This window comes from Nelumbo lutea, chromosome 1 (assembly GCF_056320005.1).
Source record: "Nelumbo lutea isolate HS-2025 chromosome 1, American lotus-T2T, whole genome shotgun sequence".
NCBI classification, from domain to species: domain Eukaryota; kingdom Viridiplantae; phylum Streptophyta; class Magnoliopsida; order Proteales; family Nelumbonaceae; genus Nelumbo; species Nelumbo lutea.
In genome coordinates, this window is record NC_142684.1 from 59,434,631 (window position 1) to 59,460,996 (window position 26,366).

General features: G+C 40.6%; 2 protein-coding genes across 4 annotated transcripts; both read right to left on the minus strand.

The window, feature by feature from the left end:
• Window positions 1-8,194: 8,194 nt before the first annotated feature.
• On the minus strand, window positions 8,195-24,201 carry LOC148874757 (transcription factor FAMA-like). Of its 3 annotated transcripts, XM_088945804.1 has the most exons (5): window positions 23,949-24,201; window positions 23,476-23,574; window positions 9,936-10,607; window positions 9,214-9,654; window positions 8,195-9,100 (listed from the first exon to the last, which is right to left on the minus strand). In XM_088945804.1, exons 3-5 carry the CDS (start codon window positions 10,545-10,547, stop codon window positions 8,975-8,977), a joined length of 1,179 nt encoding a protein of 392 aa, XP_088801930.1. In that variant the 5' UTR covers window positions 10,548-10,607; window positions 23,476-23,574; window positions 23,949-24,201; the 3' UTR covers window positions 8,195-8,974. The 3 variants fall into 3 exon arrangements, with proteins under 3 accessions (XP_088801930.1, XP_088801926.1, XP_088801924.1); XM_088945800.1 differs by lacking the exons at window positions 23,476-23,574; window positions 23,949-24,201 and adding an exon at window positions 10,697-11,124; XM_088945798.1 differs by lacking the exons at window positions 23,476-23,574; window positions 23,949-24,201 and having other exon boundaries at window positions 9,936-10,690.
• On the minus strand, window positions 18,478-21,224 carry LOC148874758 (uncharacterized). Its single transcript, XM_088945812.1, has 2 exons — window positions 19,447-21,224; window positions 18,478-19,296 (listed from the first exon to the last, which is right to left on the minus strand). The coding sequence occupies exons 1-2, from the start codon at window positions 19,892-19,894 to the stop codon at window positions 19,229-19,231; spliced, it is 516 nt and encodes a 171-aa protein (XP_088801938.1). The 5' UTR covers window positions 19,895-21,224; the 3' UTR covers window positions 18,478-19,228.
• Window positions 24,202-26,366: the final 2,165 nt, after the last annotated feature.

The following is a 26,366-nucleotide window of genomic DNA, read 5'->3' on the forward strand; positions in this document are numbered from 1 at the left end:
ATGAAATAAATAAGCTGCTTTGTGGTTAGTGATTACGCAACTAAATAAATAAAGAATAACAAATGTAAATAACTATAGAAAGTAAATGGGAGCTGAATGTAAATAAATTGGAGTGCAATTTACTTAAGATTAACTCGAGATTCAATCAGTTGTGAGCTTCTACCAGAATCTCAAGGACAAGTAACTGCTTATATATAAATAACACAGATGAATAGTAAATAGAGCAATAATATAAACAATTGTAAATGTAAAGTTAGTGCATAGGGTTAGTGATGTTAGAGTTCGGTAACTGCACTTAGTGATCTTGGATATATCTTGCATATATAAAGAAAATAAACAAGTGTAAGATCACAAGAGACTCAAGTTAATGCAGTTAACAGAGAATGTTAGTAAAGTTAGTGAGCAAGATAACTACAAAAAGGTAAACCAAAATAAAGAAAACATAGCACACATACAAGGCACACAAGATTTACAAAGGTTCGATTAACATTGTCTACGTCCACTACCTTAGGCCACCCCTGAGGATACTACCAATTTGGACTTCACAGGTGCCAACAAAGCCTTCTCCCCTATTTGCACACAAGATATTACAAATATAGCACATATTAGGTTTATAGCAAGAGACCTCTTAAAGATAGATATAACAATACAATCACAAACTACTCAATTCCAAGAGCTTCCCATATGCTTAGCCAAGTGAAAAGATATACAATAAATGGGTAAGATTGTACAAATTCAAAGGCTTAGCTTTTTCACCTCTAAAACTACTAAAGCTCAAGAATCTCTTAGGCTCAATTTGGAAGTAGTATATATACAAATATGTATTATGCACTCTATATATTTGTACCCGTACTCCTTCCTAAGCTTTAAAAAATGATTCTTGTTAGCTTGTTCTCTCTAAAACACAACTATACATGATGAACAAGGAAAGCACAGGTTGTTTTCTCTTGATTCCTCTTGCTTTCCTTGAATCAAACTAAACTCCTCCATTTATAGAGGACCTGAGATTAAGTATCCATTTTCTAGTAATTGGAGGGGTTTTCCCTTTCTTAGAAATGATTCAATTTTCCTCCAACTTGATAAAAGGCTTTTTAAAAATGGCAATAGTTGTTTGAGCCTTCAAATGGTCAAGTTCTTCAAAGTAGTTGACTCACAATTTTTTGGTAATTGGTTATAATATGAAAGAAGTAATCTTTTTTCCCTTCCAAATGACTACTTCCTTCAATCAATCAACTAATAACATTATGAATTCATGGTGTCTTGGTTGATCAATTATACATATTTTGACAGTCATTTCTCTCAAATAGGGAATTTTCATGCATCAGATGTCATAATTAGTCAACTAAGCTATTTTGGGGCAGTTAACTATGTCTCATGAGTTTTGCAAGACATGACTTAGTTATCACAATTAGTGGACTATGCCTTTTGGGGTAGTCTACTATGTCTTACTGTCTTGGCAAGACATATCTATCAGATAGTCCAACACTTGAGAAACCTTGGGAACAATAACCCAAAGGTTTTGAACTTCTTCTTTAGGCTTTAAAATAGAATTTTAAGATTATAAACTCTTGTTCAAGTCTAGGAAGCCTAAAAACCAAACGTGTTCTAACCCTAAGGTTGCCTATCCTGAGTTAATCTTGTTATAAGTATCGTAGAGAATGCATCTTAAACAACTAATTACATCAAGATCTTAAAATATTGACACATTTTGTGGATAGATTGATATAATCTTCCTCCTTGGTGAATTGTTATAGTAAATGATCATATAAGTAGCTGCAAGACTTCCATCTCTTGTAGTAACCTTGTCATGCTTGAATGTTGTTGGAGTAGCCTCATTTGAAGAGATTTGGTGATAATGAAACATGAAGCTCAAGCAAATGAACAAGTAGAACGTCCACTTCTTTGTCTTTGGTAGCATTCTTGCTTTTACACAATTTAGGCTTGAAGAAACTTACTTACTATAACTATATACTTAATGACACCATTAATACTCTCAATGAAATTGTTATAATCAAAATACATAGGATCAACATTCTGCACCACCATATTTATAAAATTTGTTTGTACTTGACTCTCTTTTGAATCATTAATGGATAGCTTCTCTCAAAAAAAAGAAAAAATAATAACAAAAAAGAAAGAGTGATTCTTTTTATCTATTTGTATCAAAGTAGGAATCCAAATTGGACCAGGTTAGATCAAACTGAGGTCAATCCTAACCCAATCATATCTATATGTATCATAGTGGGTCATTTGTTATAAATCTTTGTATTTAATGTATCAAGGACCCTAGTTCAACTATGGAAAAGCCAAAGAGAAAACATGGTACATTTATTATTACATTGTAGAAAGTAAAGATACTTTGCTAATTGGGATGCTATTAAATGACCGTTTGAGATAATATTGAATTTACATTTTTGGCCTCTCCTTGTTACGAAAGTAGTAGAATCAGCATATGACTCGGGATCTGGATAAAACTTTATCAAAAGTAAATACATCAGTGATATGTAACCTATTGTACATGTCTTGTTTGTAGTAAATTTGGAGTCAAATGTGAAAACTTTCATATGTTCGGACCTTGGAAAGGTCATTGGGTCATTAGATCACCAATTCAACCATTTAGTCAGTGACTCTAGTCCGAGTAGGGGCGTAGCGTATCCATATTTTCTCCTCGCAAAGCACTTTTATCCATGCATTGAGAACATCTCTCGTACTTGATTTTGTCATTCATGGAAAGATGTTCTCAATGCAGCGCTGCAATGTACTGTAAGATTGGTGTAACACTCACTCTATGAGGACCAAATCTGATCTCAGGCAGAGCCCTCCAAAATTTTTTTTTAATTAAAGCTTTACATGGGAACAACGATGGAGACACATAACAAGATGGGTAGTCCGCCCCCCACCCACCACACACACCCCAAAAAAAAATTATAAATATAAACCTCACTCACTCTCTCTCTCTCTCTCTCTCTCTCTCTCTCTCTCTCTCTCTCCACCCTAGGGGTGATCATATGTCGGGATGGTCTTTACACCTATGATAAGGGCTACAGCTAGCTGGGCCTAATTCTGGGTCTATTTCTTTTGAATTACTTGTTTTTTGCAAACAGGTGAAGATGATGAAACCAGGTCAAGAAGGACCCAATTTCAAATTACCCAAATGAGAAATTGGGTAAACCCAATACCCAACACGCATGCTTTTTGGTGTGTGTTCATACCTAGCATGTGTTGGATACAGCTTTATATATAAACTACTGGGGACCCATCTAGTGTACGAGATTTGTTAAGTGAAAACTAAACAATAGAAATACAAAAAAGTATACAATTGTTTTCTATTTTTTATTTTTTTATTTTTTCTATACTATTTTTAGTAGTTTTTTACAATTAAAAATAACAATAATTAATTTCAGCTAGGGTTGTTCATCAAACTAATGAAAACCGACCAACTCGACCTGAGTTGATTGGTTTTCTACTATTTATGGTTGGCTTGGTTCAACAATTTTCCAACCCAACCAAGTTGGATCAACTTTGCTTTAGCCATTTGTAAATCGAATGACCGACATATGTATATATATATATATATATATATATATATATGGGAAAGTGGGAAAATTCCCATATTTAGTTCAAAATATTTTATATCATAAATTTAATTTTTTTTAATAATGCCATTATAATTTTTTTAAGTGTAAATAGTTTGAACCAACCTACCAAGCTAAAAATCGACCCAAACCAATACAACATGGATTGGTTGATTTTCACAAATGGTTAGTTGGTTTTATGCGACCAACTTACCAACATGACCAAGTTGATTTCGTTAACCAAACAGCCTACAGCCAAACCGAACTAAACCAACCCGTGAACACTCCTAATTTCAACTAAATTAATATTCTAATCTCTAATAAATAAAAATAGTTTAATCACCAAAAATTATTGAAAATATATAATGAAAATACACAATTATTGAAAATACATTGATAACGAAAATATAATAAATAACTAATAAAAGTAAAATAATCACAAAAATACAATAAATACTAAAAAATATATTAAATTAGTCAAAAAATAATGTAATCACAAATAATAGTTTAATCTCCAATAAAAATTAACAACAAATTATAACAACAATACAATAAATTGAATTTAAAAAGTTAAATAATAGTAGTTTAATCTCTAATAATTATTGAATTTTTTTGTTAAATAAAAAAATTAAAATAAAAGATTTAAACATAATTATTGAAAATATATTTATCAAAAAATAATAAATAATTATGAAAATACAATAAATATTAATTTTAGTATGTATATAAATATAGATTAAGATTTTAAAATTATTATTAAAATATTAACTTTTTAAATTTATTTTCTAGAATTCTTAATTGATATAAGTAAATTTAGTTATTTATAATATTATTTAGTTATTTAAACAATATCATTATTTAAATTTTAATATTAATTATTTATTGATTTTCATAATCTGTAAAATTATAATTTATACTATTATTACATAATTTCGTTATCAATTTTGTAAATTATTAAATTATTATTAATTTGAATATTATGTTATAATTATTTTTCTGGTTTTAAGAAATTTTTTAAATTTATCACATATTTTTATTATTTTAACTAATTAAAATCTAGTTATGTCAAATATTTTTAATTAAAGTATTTAGTTATTTAAATATTTGAATAATATATAAAATATTTAAAATTATTTTTTATTTGAATTTTATTTATTTTAAAGTTATTATATAATATTAAATCTTTTTTTATATAATTACTTAGTTATTTTTAATATTTTGTTATTTAAGATATTAAGTTATTAAAATATTTAAATAATATTTTATTTTTAATGATAAATTTTTATTATTTGAATAACATTTAAATTGAATAATCTAGAAAACCATAATTTATATTGTTAGTACATAATTTCTTGATGAATCTTGTAAAAATATAAAATTATTAATAATATATTATAATTATTTTTGTTTTTAATAATATTTTAAAATTATTATATAATTTCGTTACAATACTTAATGTTTTTTTAATTTTTAATTGAAACTCTTAAATAGATATAAATAAAAAGTGGGGGATAGGATAAATAGGAATTAGAGATAATTTAGGAGAAGGTGGAGGATAGTGGGAGAGGTAGTTTAGGAGAAATTTTAGGTAAAAATATTATTTAAGCTATGCAGAACGTTTGTGGGAGAGAGAGAGAGATTTTAATTAATTTATTAAGGTGGCACATTGCATTGCGAAGTTTGCTTGCTCTTTACAAAGCATCAATACCTAGTCTTCTGAGCCTTTGTTCTTACAGGATCTGCGTGTAATCTCAAGAATCTCTTGAGAAAGAATTATACAAAGCTGCCTGTCATGCGTATTGATTAGTTTTCTTGTTATTGTGAATGCTTCTTGCTGTGTTTTTTTTTTTTTTTTTTTTTCTTTTGGTGTAACAGAACTCCCTTGCAACCCTGCAGTACATGTTTCACTGGGGTCAAGGGAATTGGTGTGACCACGGTCACAGCAGATGTGCTCTCGAAGTTTATTGTTTCTGCTTGGGCTTTCATTAACAAAGCCCCTGATTTAAGAGGATATTCTCCTGCCCTTGCCCTTTGATTGGAATCTTCTTAGCAACCATCTCCCACCTTTTAAGTAGTTAGGAATTCGGATGGTTTATTTGGTTCCCCTATTTGATGTCAATCCTCTCGTCTGGGCCCTTTTTTTTGGATTCCTAAAGTTATCCTTCAAAACAAGGTTAGTTCTATATATTGGGTTAGGTTGCAATTGAATCAAACTCTAATTGAATTAGTTTGGGCAGTTCCATTAGGCTCCATTGGAGTTCAATTCTAATCGAGTTTGAATCTCAAGGTAAGTTTAATTAGTTATTCGAACGAATTCAAGCTTAGCCAATAAAATGTTCTGCTCGAAAGTTCATGAGCCTGGCTTGATTAACCATGGTTTTTAAAATCAACCCGATGACTGAACCGGTCAGGGGTTTGGTTGCCGAGTCGAACGGTCCAACTATTCGACCCAAATGGTCGGCCCGTTCTGACAAAAAAAATTAAAAATTTTAAAAAATAAAAAATTGAAAAACGGTTAAAACGGTTTGAACGATTAACCGACGGGTTCAACGGTTTGCTGACCAAAAATCAACAGTTTTGGGAAAAAATGGAACCAATTCCTGGTTTTTTCGGTCCGATTTTGAAAACCATGTGAGTAGCACATACATACATACATACATACATTTTAGAATATAAAAACATAGTTTTATATTCTATATATAATATAATATTTTAGAATATAAAAACATATTTTTATATTTAGAAAATATAAAAATATATTCATTTACAAGCTTTCGAGCTGAACTATAGCTCATTGAATATTTTATGGAGTCGAGCTAAAACTAGATAATAGAATTTGAATTGAATTCAAGCTTAATAGTATTCCCTACTTTGGGCCTCAATTCTCCAACTGAAATTTTCTCAACTAGTACTCTAGGCATGGCTCATCGATTTGGATGCATTGCATCAATTTCACGTTTGTGGACTGAGCCCATTCAAATTTTAATAAAATCTGAACCCAAGCTCGCCACCCTTAATATATGGAGTTGAATGAGGGAGCCTTTTTTTTTCTGTTTTTGACTGAGTTGAATGAGGGAGTCATGTTACCCTTTAGAATTCTATGAATATATAGTTTGGATTACTAACGTAAATCACCAAACAAGGGAAGTGAACAAATTTCCAATTTCCAATCAAGGGATTGCCTATTTGATGAATGGTTTAGATTATGGTTTTGAAAATTAGAACAGACCAGATGGTCAAACCGATTGATGTAAGAACTGTCCAAACAATCAGTTCCATTTCATCCTAAAACTGTTTCTGAGTCAAAAACTGTTGACTTGGTCAGCAATTCACTGATCCGGATGATTGAACTATCAAATCGTCAATCTGGATAATAGTTTTTGGTTTTTATTTTTTAAATTAAAACGGGCCATTCATTCTAACCACCAACCCAAAAACCAGTGGCAAAAGCAATTCCGTTTCCAGATCATTGGTTTAGGCTTTGTTGATCATAGGATTTCTCCTTATAACAGTGAACAAGTGGATCGTTTAGGGAGCTTTGTAACTAACCTGATTGGGATTCCTTATATACCAACTTTGCATTTTAAAATAATACATCGTGAGCAAGGAATAACGAAAATTGACCCAACCGAGGTATGTTTTTATAGAATGCGGCTTTGGCCTTCGTACAAACAAATTAGTGTGATTGCTGTTGTTGGTGATGAGGTGATGCTCCATACAAATCAGGTGCTATACGCTTGAACTAGTCGATGGGTCAGTGATACGATGCACACAAGCATAGTTTTCGAACTGTTTAGGTAATTGGTTCTGTTTTATTTTAAATTCAGTCTCTGGTTAAAAACTATTGGATAGGTCAACAATCCGTTGATCTGGGCGGTCAAACTAACGACATGTTTAATAGTTTTTTGTCATTTTTTATTTTAATTATCTTTTTTATTTGTTATCAAAACGGGCCATCCATTTGAACTAGACGGTCAAACCATTAACCCAGAAACCAGTGACCAGAATGGTTCCGGTTCCAGATAGTTCTTAAAACATTTCACACAAGGCCATTTGGCACATACAAAGAACCTACATTTTCACAATTTGAACCCACCCCCTCAATACAAGGGTCTAAGGATGGGAGATCCCTTACAACTAACTTGACACAAGTGGATTAACAGACCTAGCTTAGTTGTTGGAAAAACTTTGGCTGTTGGGGGCCAACAGCCTATGCTGTTGAGAGAATTTCTGAAAATGCCACGTTAAAATGAGAATGGAAAAATTAGTAATTATATATTAATTTATTTTTACTAAGAACCAAAGCATGGTGTGAATAGGTGAACTGTCTAGAACGTGCCCAGCCCATAAACTGTTTCAACAGCCAAAGTTAACCCTTAGTTGTTAACAGGTTAATAGAGTTAGGGTAGAAGAGATTTGCTCAGATCTACCACAAGCTGTTTTCATGTCTCGCCCATGAGACATTACAGCTGCGTATTGGAAATATCTCTCTTGTCACTTATAGGAAGATGTTCCTAATACACAATGATGATGCTCTGTGAGTGGAGATGTGGGGATGTGAGAACAATTTGTGGATAGTAGATTGGGAGTGAAAAGAGATAGATATATAGGAATGCAACTTGGGCAGGTTGAATTAAGAATTTATTAAATTTTTCAATAGGCCAAAACACAATATAACTGAAATTCTTCTAATCAGGACAACCCAACTAGGACTAGGAGCCCTAGAACTTGCTTAATTGTGCCTCTTGGGAGAAATGTCAACTCCCCACCACCTAGACTTCAAGGTTAGTGGTGACTCAATTAGGAGTAACCCACCATAACTTGGCTTCTTCCGGAGTCAGCAACAGCTACGTATGGTTCTAGCTCTAGGACAAACGACGTTGTCTCCCAACAAGATTTCCTTTCTCTAACCAGTGGTTTGGATGGGTTGTTCCATTCAAATTGACAGGTGAATGGGTCGTGACATGTATCAAATTAAACCCAACAAAATCCAAAATTGAAGGGCAGTGGGGGCCCATCCTGGTGCAGTACAATACATTGCAGCCTAATACCACCAAAGATTTGCCTGACAAGTCAACCCACGGCAACAAAGTACATACGCGTTGACCTCCAACTCACATACATACAAGATTTTAATTCACATAACCTGTCTCCTTCACCATTCTGCTCACTAAAAACAAAATGGCCCATCGCTTCCACATAGTGGTTTTGGTAGATGGGTTGCTTGCAAATTTCCATTTAGCAAGTAAACTAACTGCGTTTATATTTCACTTAGTATTAATTGAATTTCCTTTGAAAAACAAGCCCCCCACATCCAACCCCAGTAAGCTAGCCCCTGTGATCATACAAGGAAAAATACTGAAAATTCAATTCAATGGAAGAAACACAGACCCATCTTCTTAACAAGACTGCATGGTGGTTGTGGGGGTGGTGGTGGTGGTGGTGGTATTTGCATGAATGAAATTGAAAATCTGTTGAACTGAACTCGCTATCTCCTCAGCTGAGAACCTTGATTCACTCACAACCTAAACATATACAGAAGCTAGCTGATTTAATTAAGAATCCAAAGGTTTAATTTAAACAATGGAGATGTATGTGGAGTGAATTAGATGAGTAGATTAAAAGAAATGCATGGTACCTTGACATTAAAGGAGTAGAGAACAGTTTGTTCAATGGTGGTGATGTTGGTATGGAGGATGTTGAGCTGCAAATCTTCAAGAGCAGCAATTGTCTTGAGGAGCTGGCCAGGCCTTCTTTGAGAGAGAATCTTGATCATGGCGTCAAAGCCCAGGAGCTTCACTTCGACTTCGGCCAAGCAGGATTTGTTCTCTGCCGTTTCTTCTCGGAGTCCAGTCTCTAGTTCAACAAGCTTCATCTGGTCGTTTGACAGAGGCAAAGGAGGTAAGAATGGTGGCTGAGGCTGCTGAATTGCTAGTGGAGGAGAATCGCCTATGGGTCTAGGAGGTTCCCCGCCGCTCCCATATAGTCTTCTCCGCTTCTGAGATTCTAAGCATTGAAGGAGCTGCTCCAGTTCTCTTACAAATTCAATGGCTCCACCAATAATGGATGCTTGATCTCCCTGTAAATTCACAGGAACAAATGCTTGCACCATGAGCTCCTGGCCTGGGTTCAATCCTAACTTTCAGAAAACATATATTTGCACCGATTGGTCGATACCCTTTAAGTAGTTGATCAATTCTAAAATTTAAAATTTAAAAGCTTTTTCTTTGTTTTGTCAGTTGGATATCAGATCAAACCAAATTTATATGAAAAACACCAAAAAATTAGAAGGCAAGAAAGACAAACAGATAAATAGAATAAGTGTTTGATGTAATGCAAGCATGTATTATATATGCGTACCCTTTGAACATATGAACTCGGCATGAGTGACCTCAGCACTCGTAGATGCTCGTTCATTTGTTTTCTTCGGTTGCGCTCAACTGCTATGTGAGTCATACGTTGGCTCTCAACCTCCTCGCTCGTCTTCACCGTCCTCGGCCTCTTACGCCGGCTCTTTGCCTCAGCTCCTGGGCTTTTCTGAAGATTTCCTCCCAGAGTATGGAGCTGCACCGAGTTGTTCTCAGACACAACCCGACCTTCTTCCTCTAGTTCCTCTTCTCCGGCCACTGTCACTTTGCTTTCTGCATTCGGCATTTTGAATCTCTCTTCCTCTTCCTCCGTCGTCGGTGGAGGAATCAAGAGACTTTGATCCTGCAACTTGTCATTCAACACTGGAAACTTGAGAAAATATCCTGGGTGGATCCCATTTTCGTCATCCGATATCTTGGCTTGGTTTAAGGCCAATTTGGGTCCAAAATCAGCGAATTGCATGACTTCGGCGAAGCTCAGTCTGTCAAGAGACGTGGCACTACAGAAGCCAGATGACAGTTGGTGTGGAGGAGGATTGTTGAGCATGTAATCCACCATCCCCACACTGCCGTCGCTGGAATTCTCACCGAGTCGTGGCTTCATGAGCTGATGATGGTGGTCTAGAGTGTAATCTAGGCCTGTAAAGCTCGTCGGGAGAGCCGCCTGCAACAATTGAGGTTTCAAGTAAAACATGGCCATGAATTGAAAGAAAAGAAAAGGAATACGATCGGTGACTGAGAGAGTAAGCCTACCGAGTAGCTTTCTCCTCTGTCCATTGTTATATATATATAGGAGATTTGAAATGACTGGAACTGGGGAAACCCAGTGAAGTCAATCTCAACCCATGTAAAAACGGAAACTCTCCTTGAAATTACTCAACTTGGGTCCCCACCAGTTATGGCACCAAATGGTCAAATTAATCTACGGCCAGTAATCAATTAATGGCTTCCGAATCAGACAATTTAGAGGATTAGATTCTCAGCTGAATCCTATTGAATCTAAGGGTGAAAACTAAACAAGAATAGCACTTGGGGTTGAGCAGAAATGGCTTCTCTGAACTATAATCGAGAGGAAAAGACTAGATCAAATCAAATGGGTTTTCTGTACTTGAACCAGTGAAGAAATACATGGCGCAGAGACCTGGCCACCACAATGCACGTTAAGGTATGATCTGGAAGCTATAGAGGGGATGGCGAGATTATCCTTTTATAGCCTCCCTGAGAGAGAGAGAGAGAGAGAGGGGAGCCTGTTGCATTAATTGAAGTGGGGATTAAATTCCACCTCACTTCACCTCCTTTTATTTATATTTATCACAGACTAACAACGCTCTTCTCATACTTTTTTCTCATCTCTGAACCTCTCGCGGCTTCCCTCCCTTATCTCATGACACCTATTTAATCAAACGACGATGCTTTTCAAATTACAGAAGTTCTCAGTTTCTCACTTCTCAGAGATGGTTAGTGATTTGAAGGGTATAGAGTAATGATCATCCGAATTTATTACAGAACCCGGTAAAGTTTTTCTTTCCTGGTCGGGTTATCCGAAGCTAGATAGGCTAGATTTTCATTAGATTATAAGAATCAGATCGACAGGGGGCTTCATCATGCATACATCTGTTCACGGGCCGGGCCGTGCTTTGAATCTTTATTAACAAATAAAAAAAATGTTCAGGCCTGAGCCCGAGCCCAGCCCTTCTATTATGAAGCCACAAATATAGTCGGAACATAAAAAGCCCCATCTATGGTGTAAATTAATAAATTAATATTATATTAATTCATAATAAATTTAAAAAATTAGTATCATCCGATAAAATCCATGTTCTTTTATTTTTTATACAAATAAGATAATGACCATTTTAGCCATAAAAATTCATTATTATAAGAAGTATTTTTGTCCCATTTAAGTGTTGGCAACTTTCCTTCAAGGTGGGAAAGTTATTTACCCACCTAGGAGATGGGTAGCAGGAAAATAAATTTTCCCTAGTTCCCACATAAATCTGAAAAAATAACATGGGATTTGATGGAGGGTGATTTGGCCCAACCTCGTAGCTCAGGTACACGTAGGTGTGACCTAGCTCAAACAGTGACTCAGCATAACAGCACAACGGACAAGAGCACAGCTCGGTGGGGAAGTCCCACCGAGTTCAGCACAACAACTCGGCAGGTGAGCTACTCGTCGAAAGCCGCCTCGCCTGCACCTCCTCCCCGGGGTCAAGGGACTTGGGGGGGTCCCGAGTTCGGGTCACCTTGACCCCTTTTGAGACCCGAGCTCCTCCCAATGGACCTCGGGCCACTCCCAAGCAAGAACGCATTGATTCTTCTTTGGACGCCCCGATGCACAAAGACCTCGAGTCAGCTAGCTCGGCATAACCGGCTGCAGGCAGCCCATCACTTAAGGGATGGCCCAGCTCATGGAAATTCGCAGGAGAGCAGCTCGATATACCATAGGATGGCTTCCTGCCCGACCGTCGTACTTGACAAACCTGCGAATTGCAAGCATGTCCCCTCGCCGCGCCTACCACCTTTAGGAAGGCGTCCCACGCCTGACAGACACGTACCCTGCACGACGGCCCCGCACGTGCCACCTTAGCCCTGCCTATAGTGGCTGTGGCAAACTGACAGTAGCGGTTATACCTGCCCTATCAGAAGTCAAAGGGCTGGGAGCAACGGAATTCAGTTATAAGGAACTTACCCTCAAGGAACAAGGTATCTGAAATCACTAGCGCAACCTACACTCTTGGCCTTCGTTCTCTCTTTGCTTCCTGTATGCAATACTAACTTAAGCATCGGGGCGTTTTCGCCGGGAAACCCCCGGGAGTTCTTCCTCCTTCCCCTCGTTTCAGGTAAATCTCAAGAGTCATGCAAGCGTCAGCTAGGAGTGACAGAATTATGTTATATCACTTGGCGCCGTTTGTGGGAATCGCTTCAAAAAGCCTTTCTCTCTAAACTTTTTCAGTTCCTTCTTCTTCTTTGAAACAATCCAATGCTCATGGCTTCCTCTAGCAACGTCGGACGAAGCACGGACGAACTCCTAGCAGTCCCGATGCCCAAGGATTTCAAGCTCCCCCCTCTTGATAAGTATGTTGGGTCGTTCAACCCGAATGATCATGTAGACACCTTTCAGTCACAGATGCACCTAGCGCGAGCCAGCGAGTCGTGCATGTGCGTGGCCTTCTCCACTACTTTTAGGGGAGCAGCCCGCACATGGTACCGAAACTTGGCACCCGGGTCAATAAGAAGTTGGGAGCAATTCGCACAAGCTTTCACGTCCCACTTCATCACCAGCAAACGCTACCCGCGAACTAAAGAAAGCATCTTCAACGTAGCACAAAGAGAGGAAGAGTTCATACGGAGCTATATCAAGTAGTTCAATGACGCTTGTATGCAGATACAGCGATTGGACCCCGCCGTACGCCTTGCTGCAGCCAAGAAGGGTGTGATGCACAAAGAGTTCAAGTGGCACATAGTCGTTAACCAACCCGCGACCATAACCAAGTTTCTAAAGCTTGTAGATAAGTTCATAGCCACTGAAGAGGAGATCAACCAGAAGGGCGAGGGCACACCCGAAAAAAGAAAGAGAGAAGGAGAGCCTTCCAGTCAAGGGACACCCGAAGAAAAAAGGAAACAGTTCAGGGCGCAAAGCCAGGTCAATTATTCCGAGCTCCTACACCGGACCGAGCTGATTACACCCCACTGAACGCAAAACGGGCTGAAATCCTGATGGCGATCAAGGACGCCCCATACGTGAAGTGGCCACCCCGTCTGAGGGGGAATCCCAATGAAAAAAATAAGAGTTTGTATTGCAGTTTTCACAAAGACCACGGTCACAGTACCAAGAGTTGTAAAAACCTTCGCGACGAGATAGAGGAGCTCATCCGTCGCGGATATTAGAGAAACTTTGTACAAAATAATAATAATAACAATAGCAATAAAACAGGTTGGCAAGGAGAGCACGGTAAAGATGCTCCCAAGTCCAGCAGCAGGCCGGCCAAACAACCGCAGACTCAGCCTTCGGAAGAGAGGCTAGTTCGGGGGACCATCCACATGATAATGGGAGGTTCAATCATTGCGGGTTGCACTTCAGCAGTAGCTCGGACATCGGTTCGTGAGGTCACCCGGGAGGAGCAGAACCCCCCAAAGCGGCCAAGAATAGAAGAACCGATTTTCTTCATAGAAGACGATGTGCGAGGGGTCCATTACCCCCATGACGACGCACTCGTGATAAAGCTGAGGATCAACTACTTCGAGATCAGGCGCGTACTCATCAACTCAGGAAGCTCGGCCAACATACTTTTCAAAGCTGTGTTTAACCAACTCCAGTTGCAAAGAAACGACCTGAAGCCCACAAACACTCCTTTGGTAGGCTTCAGCGGAGAAGAAGTCCGGCCCCTTGGGAAAATAACAGTCCCTGTAGAGATCGGCACATGGCCTTGTGTGGTCAGATTCGAACACAACTTCCTGGTCATAACGACCCCCTCTCCCTACAATGCCATAATAGGTCGACCGATCACCCATGTCCTGCGGGCGGTGGTCTCCACTTACCACTTGGCTGTAAAGTTCCCGACAGATTTCGGTGTGGGAGTAGCGTGGGGCGACCAGCTCGAGTCCCGCAAGTGCTACATTGCCGCCCTAAAGGGGAAAACCAAGGTGGCTAATGACCTCGAACTGGAACGACCCACTGAGCAAGGTGAAGAGCTAGCCGGGCCCACGAAAGAAATAGTCATTGTCCCGACTTCAACAACAGACCCAGCTTGGACGCTTCAGATCAGTGCTTCCGTCCAGGAGCCCCTACGATCCGAACTGGTAAGTTTTTACTTAAAATTTAGATATTTTGCATGGTCTGCGACAGAAATGCCCGGTATAGACCTCAGACTCATAACTCACAAGCTGAACACTGATCCTGTAGTTAGGCCCGTTAGACAAAAGAAACGCAACCTAGCCCCAGAATGGTGGAAAGTGATCGACGAGGAAGTCGAGAAGCTCCTCGTAGCGGACTTCATAAGAGAAGTCCAATACCCGAGCTGGGTAGCCAACCCCGTCCTGGTAAAGAAGGCCAATGACAAGTGGTGCATGTGTGTCGACTACACCGACCTGAACCGGGCTTGCCCGAAAGACTGCTTCCCGCTCCCCCGAATTGATCGTTTGGTGGATGCGACCTCAGGGCATGAGTTGCTAAGTTTCTTGGATGCCTATTCGGACTATAACCATATCAAGATGGACCCGACGGGCGAAGAAAAGACTGCCTTCATCACGGAGTTTGGCCTATACAGTTACAAGGTTATGCCCTTCGGGTTGAAAACCGCAAGGGCAACCTTTCAAAGGCTTGTAAATAAATTGTTTGCGCCGTTAATCGGCAGAAAAGTAGAATGCTATGTAGACGACATGGTCGTCAAAACTCAATTTTCACATGAATTAATACAAGACTTGCATTCTATTTTTGAAATTTTGCGTAAGTTTAACATGAGACTAAATCCGAACAAGTGTGTGTTAGGTGTGACCTCAGGTAAATTCCTGGGATACATCGTTAACCGACGCGGCATTGAAGCCAACCCGAATAAGGTTAAGGCCATCTTAGACATGAGATAACCCCGTAAGTTGAAGGAGGTTCAGAGGTTGAATGGCCGCATAGCCGCCCTGAGCCGCTTCATGTCCAAATCGGTGGACTGCTGTCTACCGTTCTTTAAGGCAATCAAGAGCAAAGGGTTCGAGTGGACCCGAAACTGTCAGCTCGCATTTGATGAGCTCAAGAATTACCTCGCTAGTGTACCGATCTTAACCTGGCCCGAGGAGGGCAATGTTTTAGAACTGTACCTCTCGGCGAGCGACGAAGTGGTCAGTTCGGTACTAATAAAGGAAGTAGATCGGGTCCAATGACTCATCTATTATGTTAGTAAAGTATTGTAGGGAGCAGAAACGAGATACCCGGAGATAGAGAAGCTAGCATACGCATTGATAATTGCAGCTCGGAAGCTCCACCCGTACTTCCAAGCTCATACTGTTATCGTCCTTACCAACAAACCTCTGAGGCAAGTCTTGCTTAAGCCCGAGGTCTCTGGTCAGTTGACGAAGTGGGCCATTGAACTCAACGAATACGACCTCCAGTACAAACCGTGAACTGCCATTAAGGCCCAAGCCTTAGCAGATTTCATTGTCGAATGCACATTTAGCTCCGAAGTTTCTAGTTCGGTTGAGCGTGAGGCTCCCACCTTGGGTAAGCCTGAAGCTCCCGGATCGGTCGAGTTCGAACCCCGTAAAGTAGTAGCCAGTGTGGCACCTCTCCTAGCTCGGCCAACCACGAGCTGGGATGAGGAGCCATGGATCCTTCACGTAAATGGATCCTCGAACCAATAGGTCAGCGATGCCGGAATAGTTCTGCACGTCCCAAGCGGCATAAAACTGGAGTACGCACTATGCTTCGAATTCGAGGCATCCAACAATGAAGCAGAATACGAGGCGTTGATAGCTGGACTAGCTCTAGAGAAGTAAAAGCCAAGCACATTGTTATCTACAGCGACTCCCAGCTTGTGGTCAACCAGGTCACCGGCGAGTATGAAGCTCGCGAGCCAACCATGATTGCCTACTTGACCAAAGTTAGAGAGGCTCTGCTCAACTTCCAGTCACACTTCATCAGATAGATCCCTAGGTCGTAGAACACTGAGGCCAACGCCCTGTCCAAGTTAGCCAGCAGTAGCGACATCACCATGAGAACCGTGTACATAGAGGACCTGTCTCGGCCTAGCATTCTCAAGGGGCAGAGGAGGTCGCTCCCGTCGTTCAAGCAGAGTCGAGCTGGATTGACCCACTCGCGAGCTTCTTGCTACACGGGACCCTCCCTGCAGATCGCAATGCAGCCAAAAGGCTGCAGCGCCAGGCAGCCAAATACGTCATGATAGACGAGCGGCTGTACAGGAGATCTTACAAGCTCCCCTATCTACGTTGCTTGCGACCTACCGAAGCTGAGCTCATACTCCACGACACTCATGAGGATCTGTGCGGCGGACGCTTGGGGGGTAGGGCCCTTGCCCAGAAAGCATTTCGGCAAGGGTATTATTGGCCAACAATGAATGCAAACGCCATTGAACTCGTCAGAAAATGTGACAAATGTCAGAGACATGCCAATATTCGCCACCAACCCGCTACCGACCTCAAGTACCTCACCAGCCCGTGGCCCTTTGCGATGTGGGGCATTGATCTACTCGGGCCATTCCCGCCAGCAACGGGTGAAAGAAAGTTCTTGGTAGTGGCAGTGGACTATTTTACCAAGTTGGTAGAAGCCGAGCCCCTCGTAACGATCACAGCCCGAAATGTCCAAAACTTCTTTTGGAAGAGCATTGTATGCTGCTTCGGACTACCTCGAGTATTGATTTCCGACAATAACAAACAGTTCGAGGACATCAAATTTCAAGATTGGTGCCGAGACATGGGGATCCAACAGAACTTTACTTCAGTCGCGCACCCTCAAGCAAACGATCAGGCAGAAGTCACGAACAGAGTCATCCTCCGCGGACTAAAGGCACGGTTGGATCGAGCTAAAGGATTGTGGGCAGATGAACTATCCAGTGTCTTATGGGTCTACCGAACCATGGAGAAGACCGTCACAGGAGAAACACCCTTCAATCTCACCTACGGCACTGAAGCAATGATCCCCGCAGAGATCGAAGTACCTACGTTGCGCCTAGAAGCATACAGCAATCAAACAAACGAAGATGAGCTACGTACCAAACTCGACCTACTCGACGAAGTGAGGGACCTTGCATACATTAGGACCGCAGCCTACCAGCAGAGGGTAGCTTGATACCATAACGCTAGGGTCAAGAGGCAAAAACTCCGTGTTGGCGACCTGGTCCTTCGTAAGTTATGGTGCCTGAGCCCGATGTTGGCAAGCTCGGGTCCAACTGGGAAGGTCCTTACCGAGTGAAACGAGTGCTCGAGGAAGGAACATACGAGCTTGAGACCCTCGAAGGGAAATAAATACCTCATGCATGGAATATTGTCAACCTAAGACAATATTATTTGTAAGAATCGAGTAGGCCACGAGCCACTCCCCAAGCCTAAGGGCCAGAATACTGAGCTAACATGACCTCGGCACATAAGACCCAGCCGCCACTTCGGCCTGGGTGAAATCCAGGAGCGGACTACGGGTCCCTCCCTAAGCCTAAGGGCCGCAAGAAGACCCCAGTCGCCACTTTGGCCTGGGTGAAACCTAAGAACAGACTACGGGTCTCTTCTTAAGCCTAAGGGCCACAAGAAAACCCCAGCTGCCGCTTCAGCATAGCAAACTGACAAAAACATATTTATCTCTAACCCTTAAGGGAAAGACAGCTCGGGTATGAACCCTACGGTGTCTATAGCCTTGTTGCTCTTACTCATCTCGGTAACCCGATAGTCTAGGGTAACCCGCGCAACCCGAAGTAACACAACTTCACTTAGTCACCTTTACCACCAACTCGGTGGCTTGACAGCTCGAGTAACCTATACATTAAATTGACCATCTTGGAGTCCACTCACACTTAGAAGTATTTTGCACTCAGAGATACTCAAAAGAAACTATATTTCATTAAAAAGAGAGTTCAGGTACAAGAGTTTTTACCCGTGCTTGAAGGCTCAGGATGGTACATTCACAGTTCAGAAAGGGAAAATATTAAGTTACAAATATAAAGAGCAAACTACTTCAGGAACTCGCCGCTACTAGGCTTGTAGACAGTGTTTGGATCGGCGTCCTCTGCTCCATCTTCAGAACCTTCATCCTCAGAATCGGGGTCGTCTTTTGACTGACGCACGATGTCGTCAGTAATCCATGAAGTAGTGATGGCGCTCGTGTCTAGCTCAGGGAGGTGCCTAATCAGCAACCGACTGAGCTTGAAGCCCTTACGGTAGGCCTCCGTCATCACATCATTGAACCTCGAAGATTTGATGTAGTCAATGACGGCTTGGACCTTGGCCTCCTCAAGAGCACCTTCGAAGATTGTAGTCTTCTCCCTTATGTCCCCCTGGAGGTACCCCACCTCACGCTCCAGCTTCCCCTTTGCCTCCTTGAGGCCTTGCACCTCAAGCTTCAAAGAATCCCGCTCAGCCTTGAGGCTGCTCACCTCAAGCCCTAAGGCCTCCTGATCGACCTTAAGGCCGTTCGCCTCGGCCCTCAACTTGTCCTTGCCTCAGGCCAGCTCCCCCTTCTCTGCCATTAACATCTCGATAAATCTCTTTTGAGCCGAGGCGTCACTCTACAGGCAATGAACCTGACAACGAGCTGCCCTCAACTCAGTATGGGCTATGCAAGACGACTTCTCAGCCTCCAGAGCCTGCCTCAGGTGCCGATCTGATTGGAGGGTCAAGGCGTGAATAGCGGTGTTCACCTGCGAAAGGGAAACCAGTCAAAAAAAAGGGAAAAAGAGAAAAAGAAAAGAAACTCACCACCATAGTATGAGTGGCAGCTCGGGCACCGAGTTGGCCAGGAGTGAGTTCGGCCCACTCGCTGCCCTCCCCAGGGTATGCAACAAGCGTACTCTTCTTCAGGCAGCACTTGGGGTTCAGGACGGATTGGCTCCCCTGACCCTCCGAGTTGGAAGTTGTCATCTCCACATCGTGAGTGGAGCTCTCGGAGGTCTCGGCGGCAGCTACAGAAGGATGAGCCCCAGTAGTAGCGGCGTTAGCCTCGATGATGCTTTCCCTGGCAAGTCGGGTAGGCTTAGCAACGGGCTCGGCGGGCTTAACGGCAGGTTCCGCCATCACCTCGGGCCCCTCGGGCACAGCCCCCTCTTCCAAGTCTATGACGAGCACGGCTGCCACCTCGGGCCCCGAGGCAAAGGTCTGCGGAAGTCGAGGCTCGGCTGGAGCTGGCGGGGACTCAACGCGCACCTTCTTTGCCACACGTTTCTTCCTCTTCATCTGGTGGAAGAGTTTCTGGTTGTCTATCTTTTCCACCTCCATGGCACCTGCGGTGAAATACGACATCAGTAACTCGAAGCAAATATATGAGCGAAAAAGCCGAAGTGAGAAAAACCTACCCGAACTCAAGCCCGCTCGGACGAGCTTCTCCTCAGAAGTGAAGTCTTTATAATGCAACCCGAGCTTAGCCAGTGACTGGAGCTCCTTCTTGGTCTTCCCATCCAGGATGACACCAAGGTCTTGAACGGCTATCCTCCAATCGATGGGAAGGGCCACCCCGTGCTGCTCAGGACTATGAAGTAGTCCCGCTTCCAAGCTGGGACTTTGCTCGGGACCTTGTAAATGAGTTTAAAACCTGGGCGGGGGGACAGGTAGTAAGACCGCCTATGCCCGGGGAGAGCGCCCGAAGCGCTCTTCTTTATAGCCAAGATCGTACTAAGAACATCTAAATCTATGGAAAGGGAACGGTCAAAACAAAGAGAAATGGACCCCACCACATTCCGTATGGAGTTTGGGTGGAGCTGGACCAGGGTAATGTTAAAGTGCACCAACACCTCAACGATTAAAGGGTGAAGTGGGAGTCTGAGCCCGGCTATCAGTTGCTCCCTAAAAATCACAATCTCATTGGGACCGTGCTCCCATGGGAAGTTTCCAGTGGGAAGACTATATGAGTACTCGCTAGGGAGGCGGAACCTCTGTAAGAGGTCCTGAAGCCTCTCTGAGGTCATTATGGAAGGCCCAAACTGATCTGGTTCCCGACCTCGATGGGAGGTAGACGCCAGATGACCCGAAGCCACTCGTACTTCAAATGGCTGGGTAGTAGAAGGGACATCCCGAGCCGAGGTACATACCTCGGGCTCGTCGATGAGATCGTCTACACTAGACGACATATCGAACTAACAAAAGAAGCAAACTAGAAGGGAAAAGGAAGCTCGGGAGGACTCACCAAAGAAATGCAACCGGACTGGAAGAACAGAACGAACTGGATGACCTGAGCTAAGAAACCCCTAGCATGAGCTCAAACACTAACAATGAAGGCTTTGTGGTGAAGAAAATGGCCAAGGGACCCCCTATTTATAGCCGCAACCGTGGGTTCTTCGAGGCGAAAATGATTTAGCACATTTTTTACGTCCGCAAAGTCCAAGTTGCATGAAGTCCGCACGTAACCCGGACGTGACCTGAATCTCTTTTTGGTCAAGCCAGGCGCTAGACAAGCACAGCTGGATGGAATGCGCGACGACGCAGCACAAACACCGATGCCACGCGAGCGCCACGCGAAAGCTCTTCCTCCTTCCCCTCGTTTTAGGTACATCTCATGTGCCACGCGAGCGCCAATTAGGAGTGACCGGATTGTGCTACATCAGGATTCTTGGTCAATGGGATGTCCCATTGACCAACTTTCCCCCCTCTCAAAATCCAAAAAAAAGAACACCCCCTTAAAGGTATATATTATTAAATTATTAGTATTTAAATCATTTCTTACTACTTCCACCCTTATCCTTTTTTTCTCTACTCTGAGTTCTTCTAACCCCTTGAGTGTGTAACAAATCACTTCTCTCTCTCTCTCTTTATTGGAGCTACTCCTAGATTTCTATAGATATATATTATTGGGCCAAGCTTATTTGAGAAAACTTGAGCCCAACCTAAAACATAGTTGGAATGATGCTTAGAGCCCAAGTCCTAGCCAATGGACCTAAAATTTTGTCCAAATCCGAAAAAGATCAAGTCAGACGAACCAACCAACCCGTCGGACTACCCGGCTCATGAACAGACCTAAATTCATGCATGGATGACAGACAAGGGGAGACCCATGATAAGTGAGCGACACGGGTTGAGAGAAAAAATTGGAGGATTGGTAGAAAACAACGATTTCATGCAACCCTTGAAAATTTCCCCCACAAAAATGGTAGGGCAATAGTCTAGGACCCATGTTGCATATACTGGTGTATTGCCATTTTCCACCAAAACAATATTACGCGCTTTCGTACTATGTCTTTTAGTGCGTTGTAGTAGTAGGTTTATCATGAAGACAAAACTGACCTACTTTCCATTAGTCTCACGCCATGTTTTTATCTTCCAAAGTCTTATTTTACTGCAAACCATCTTAGGGTTAGTTCAATTATAACAAAAATTTTGCATTGAATTGTGCAAGTAACAAAGAGTTCATGCAACGCTCCCCATTTTATTTTTGTCTGTAGGGCAAAGAATAAATGAAATCAATGGATCATTTATTGTCAATTTTTAGATTGTATTTGGTAGAAAGAATGTTGATAATAACAAAGTTTCGCCAATGTAAAGGGGAAGGATTGCATGAAGCTTGCAGCCAGCGTTAAAATTTTTGTCAAACTCTCATGATCATGAATCCCAATTTGTTTATTCGAGAAAATAAGATTAATGTTCGTGACTCCATAGAGTTGGGATAAGGCTTAGATGATGATGATGATAATTTTCGTAAATAATAAATTTATGCAACTCTTGAAAATACGAGTCAACAACAGTGATGGATTCACCAAATTTGTTTGGAGCAGCTCTTGGAATCCTTGTTTGTATGTTGTACAAACTACAAATTAGTCAGAGCACATGAAAATGGAGATGGACTGATGCAGAGAACCCTATAGAAAGGATGTACATGGACGGAGAATTCAGTTAAACAAGGGAATCCTTTGCCCATGCTGTCGTTGCCTTCCACATATTACACAAATGGTGACAAAGGAAATGCCAAAAACCAAGGCTGTAACTAGTGAATGGTGGTGCTCTCACTATCCTTTCTTCAGGTCCTTTGCATGTACTATTCATGTGGCATGTCGGAGAGAGAGAGAGAGATGGGTTTGATGACAATCAAAAGAAGGACGAAGAAGCGAAAGTAAGTCTAGATGAGATGAGTCCGGATCTACTAGAAATAAGAGATCATTGCACCATTTGATCCCTTACGTACTCACAAACTCTTCCCACATCCTTATCCACATAACACTACTGGCGCGCATTGGGATTGGAATATGTCAAGACACTAACTGCTTGAATTTTTTTTTTTTTTCAAGGCTGACATTCAACCTGCGCTGACTGCGCATCGATCCATCCATGGAATGCTTGGAAGGACACTTAACCTTTATTGAAGGAATAAAGATGAACTCATGATCGTGAGGAAGAGATCTTCATGATGATAATGCGATAAAGGAAAAGCATCATCATGATCATGATCATGAGAGTTTGGCAAAAATTTTAGTGTTAGATGTCAACCTAAAGCAATGTTCCTTTATCTAGGCCTGGAACCGGCAGTGTAAGATAAGTTTACATTGGCAGAGTTAGACATAGATAAAAACACTTCGATATAATTGAAGAACTATCATCCAGATAAAACAATATAAGGAAAAGGGTTCTTAATGGTGTCAAGTAGTGAGCTTTTGTGGCAAATCTGTGACTGCTCCATCACATATAGGGGGGCCTACTAGATTTCCTATGTGTTCAATCCCATAGTTTATGTCATTTCTACATCCCATTTGTAACAATGGTTTTCATAAACAACATTGGTCATTTATTTTTTAAATTTTTTTATATATAGAAATTATTTTTGTAGGGTTTATTTTGCACACATGGAAGATTCACAGGTTATTTAAGAAAGCTCAGCTAAAACAACTCAATGAGCAAACCTGAAGAATTCTTGATCATATAGATTTGAAATACTGGCAATCTTTTAGTAGAAAAGAGCTCAATGCCAGTGCCAGAGCTTGATCTCCTCTATGTACAAACTGGCAGCAAAAAGAAAACGATAATGAGAAGGAAATTAATTAATTAAGAAGAAACCCTAAGGTGTGTTTGAATTGGGAGATGGAGAATGAGGTTTCTACCTTCCCCTAAAATCAGCAGAAACAAGAAAAATAGCCACAAAACACCACCACCTTCACCACCCAACCTTAGCCCCCAAAAGAAGAAAAGAAAAAAAAGAAGTTACCACCAATTCAGACAAAGCAAAACACACCTAAAAATACTTCTATGTGTGGCGTTGTTTTAAAGCTAAACTGCAAAATCCAGAAGTAGTAGAGTCTGCATTCCCATTTCTATTAAATGCAATTAATCCAAAAAGAACCTAAACATAAGGAAGAGTTGCAGTAAGAGAACACACCAATATATTAACTTCCTTTCTGATGAGCATGAATGCCTGAGATTGGACAGGCTTTAACTCCATCTGAAATTCATCTCTCTTCCATGAATCTCTTTAGACCCTCCAGATAACCAGTACTAGCACCCTAGCTAGAAACCATTCAAGTCTTTGAATCAATATCAAGGAGTGCTCAAACAGATGCATATATATTGATGATTTCCATGGAGAAGTTTCATCATTTGTCAACCAAAGGGCTTAGCTAGAACTCAGATGACACTAATTTAAATGAGACTAGTACAAGGACCCGAGTTTATGACATGTTCTTACTGAACGGAGGGTAGGAGAATTCTGTTCTGACACTAATGACTGCACCAAGTTATAGTACTCTTTGCTCAACAAATAGATTCTTTCTGTATAAAATAAATAAATAAATATAGAAAATGAAAATAAAATGAAATTATTTTGGATTGAATGGAAGATGGTTGATATGGGAAGACACTTAGAATGTAAGTGGTGGCTACTTGGCATGAGTCCCTTTTGACACCAACCCATTGGTTGAATTTTCCCAATCATGTAGGCCACCTCAATGAACATTATTAAATGAATCCTTGTCTCACTAGAAGAGAAGGGAGAGAAAAATTATTAAAAAAAAGGGGGGAAAAGGGGAAAGCACATAAAGAGAAATTTTTCCCTTTTCCATAGTGTATCAACAATTACAGCTTTCTATTCAATACATAAATTTACATCTCTATTTAAGAACTAAAGTTTAATGTCAAAAAGTCCCCAAAAAATTTAATTTCATTTTCTAACCAATTGGGTCAGACAATGAATTCATAAGTATTAAAAATATGGGTAGATTCCATGAAGTTCACCTGCAATTTTTTCCTACAGTATCAATGTCTATAAATATGACCAATTTCTCAAACATTTTTAAAGGAATGCATGGGTATATATGTGAAAATAATATTAGAAGTCTTATTTTAACAAACTTTTAGTATATTTTACTTAGTTTTTATCTAAAACTATTGGAAATGGTAAAATGAGGGACAGAAATGTTATTGTGCATGTAAATTTTTTTCATTTAGTATTGACTAGTTAAATGCAATGTTTTTGATTGATTGCACAAATTGTTTCTAAAGGCAAAGGTATCATTAATACAAGTTTGAGATCTTTGTAAAATTAAACCAACTATCATGGTAATTTTTGAAAGTAAAACCTCTTCTGTTTGCATAATTAATAAACAGGAAATCTAGAAGGGAATGAGAATGGAACATAATTTAGGAGGAAGAACACAATTTTTACAGCTTTACTTTGCCCCTGTTTCATCAACGAAGTATTGCAGAATGTTCAAGCCAAAAAAGTAAGACTTTTTTTTGTTAAGATAAAAGGAAGACTTTTACTCATGGTTTTTAAAACTGACCCGGAGACCAAACTGGTCAGGGGTCCCCAGTTACCAGGTCGAACGGTCAGACCGTTCAAACCAAACAGTCAGCCTGTTCTGACAAAAAAATAAAAGTTTAAAAAAATAAAAAAAGGTTAAAACCGTTCAATGGTTAACCGCCCGGGTCAGCAATTTGCTGACTAAAATCAACGGTTTTTTGAGAAATCCCGGTTTTGGGGAAAAATGAAACCGATCACCTAACCAATTCCCAGTTTTTCCAATCCAATTATCTGGTCCGGTCCAGTTTTAAAAACCATGCTTTTTGTAGCACAAGCTCAATTGAATAAATTTATGCAAAGTAATAAAGGATCAGGCTGCATCACCCAAACCTGATTGGATGATCAAATGCAAAGTTTATCACAATGTTCAGATTAAAAATTAATTAGGTTTTGATAATTGAATCAGGATATCTCTAAGAGAGGTACTAACCTTTAAAATTAACCAAATGTCTAAATTCCATATATTTAACATTTGAAAACCCAAAGACATAATACGATACACCCGATATTATAATATTTTGGAAGGCTGAAAACAATCTATTTCAACTCTACAAAACTACTGTAAAAATAAGATGGTAAAAAAGTACCAAACCTTGGCATTTTGGGTACATTGTAGGACAGATCTGATCCGCTACCACATTGCATGCACTGGTTTTTTACCAAAGAAAATGTACCTAATTGGGTAAAATATGTTTCTTCTCTAGAAAACCTCACTTCTACAGTGTGGAGGATGCATGATGTGACCCATCCAAATTTCACCATATAAAGGTTGGACCTATTTTATATCAATCTATTTCAACCATATATTCCATCTTAGTATTGGAGTTTGCATTAGGGCTGTCAATGGTACAAGTCAACCCGACAGACCCTTACTGGTCCACCCCATTGCATTTGCATAGGGTCTGGGTCTGTACTTCGGTCCCCAATTATTAATTATTAATAGGGTCGATTCGAGGTCTACATTGATTCCCCATTAGGGGATATATAATTGTGTTTTAT

Excerpts from the sequence above, each read along its gene's own strand:
- LOC148874757 (XM_088945798.1), bottom strand. The coding sequence starts at position 10,643 with ATGGCCATGTTTTACTTGAAACCTCAATTGTTGCAGGCGGCTCTCCCG. Across the intron at positions 9,655-9,935 it reads CGAGTTCATATGTTCAAAGG|GGAGATCAAGCATCCATTAT; the intron begins GTACGCATATAT and ends GTGAATTTACAG. Across the intron at positions 9,101-9,213 it reads TCTACTCCTTTAATGTCAAG|GTTGTGAGTGAATCAAGGTT; the intron begins GTACCATGCATT and ends GTATATGTTTAG.
- LOC148874758 (XM_088945812.1), bottom strand. The coding sequence starts at position 19,894 with ATGTCGTATTTCACCGCAGGTGCCATGGAGGTGGAAAAGATAGACAAC. Across the intron at positions 19,297-19,446 it reads CAAGTGCTGCCTGAAGAAGA|GTGAACACCGCTATTCACGC; the intron begins GTACGCTTGTTG and ends TCCCTTTCGCAG.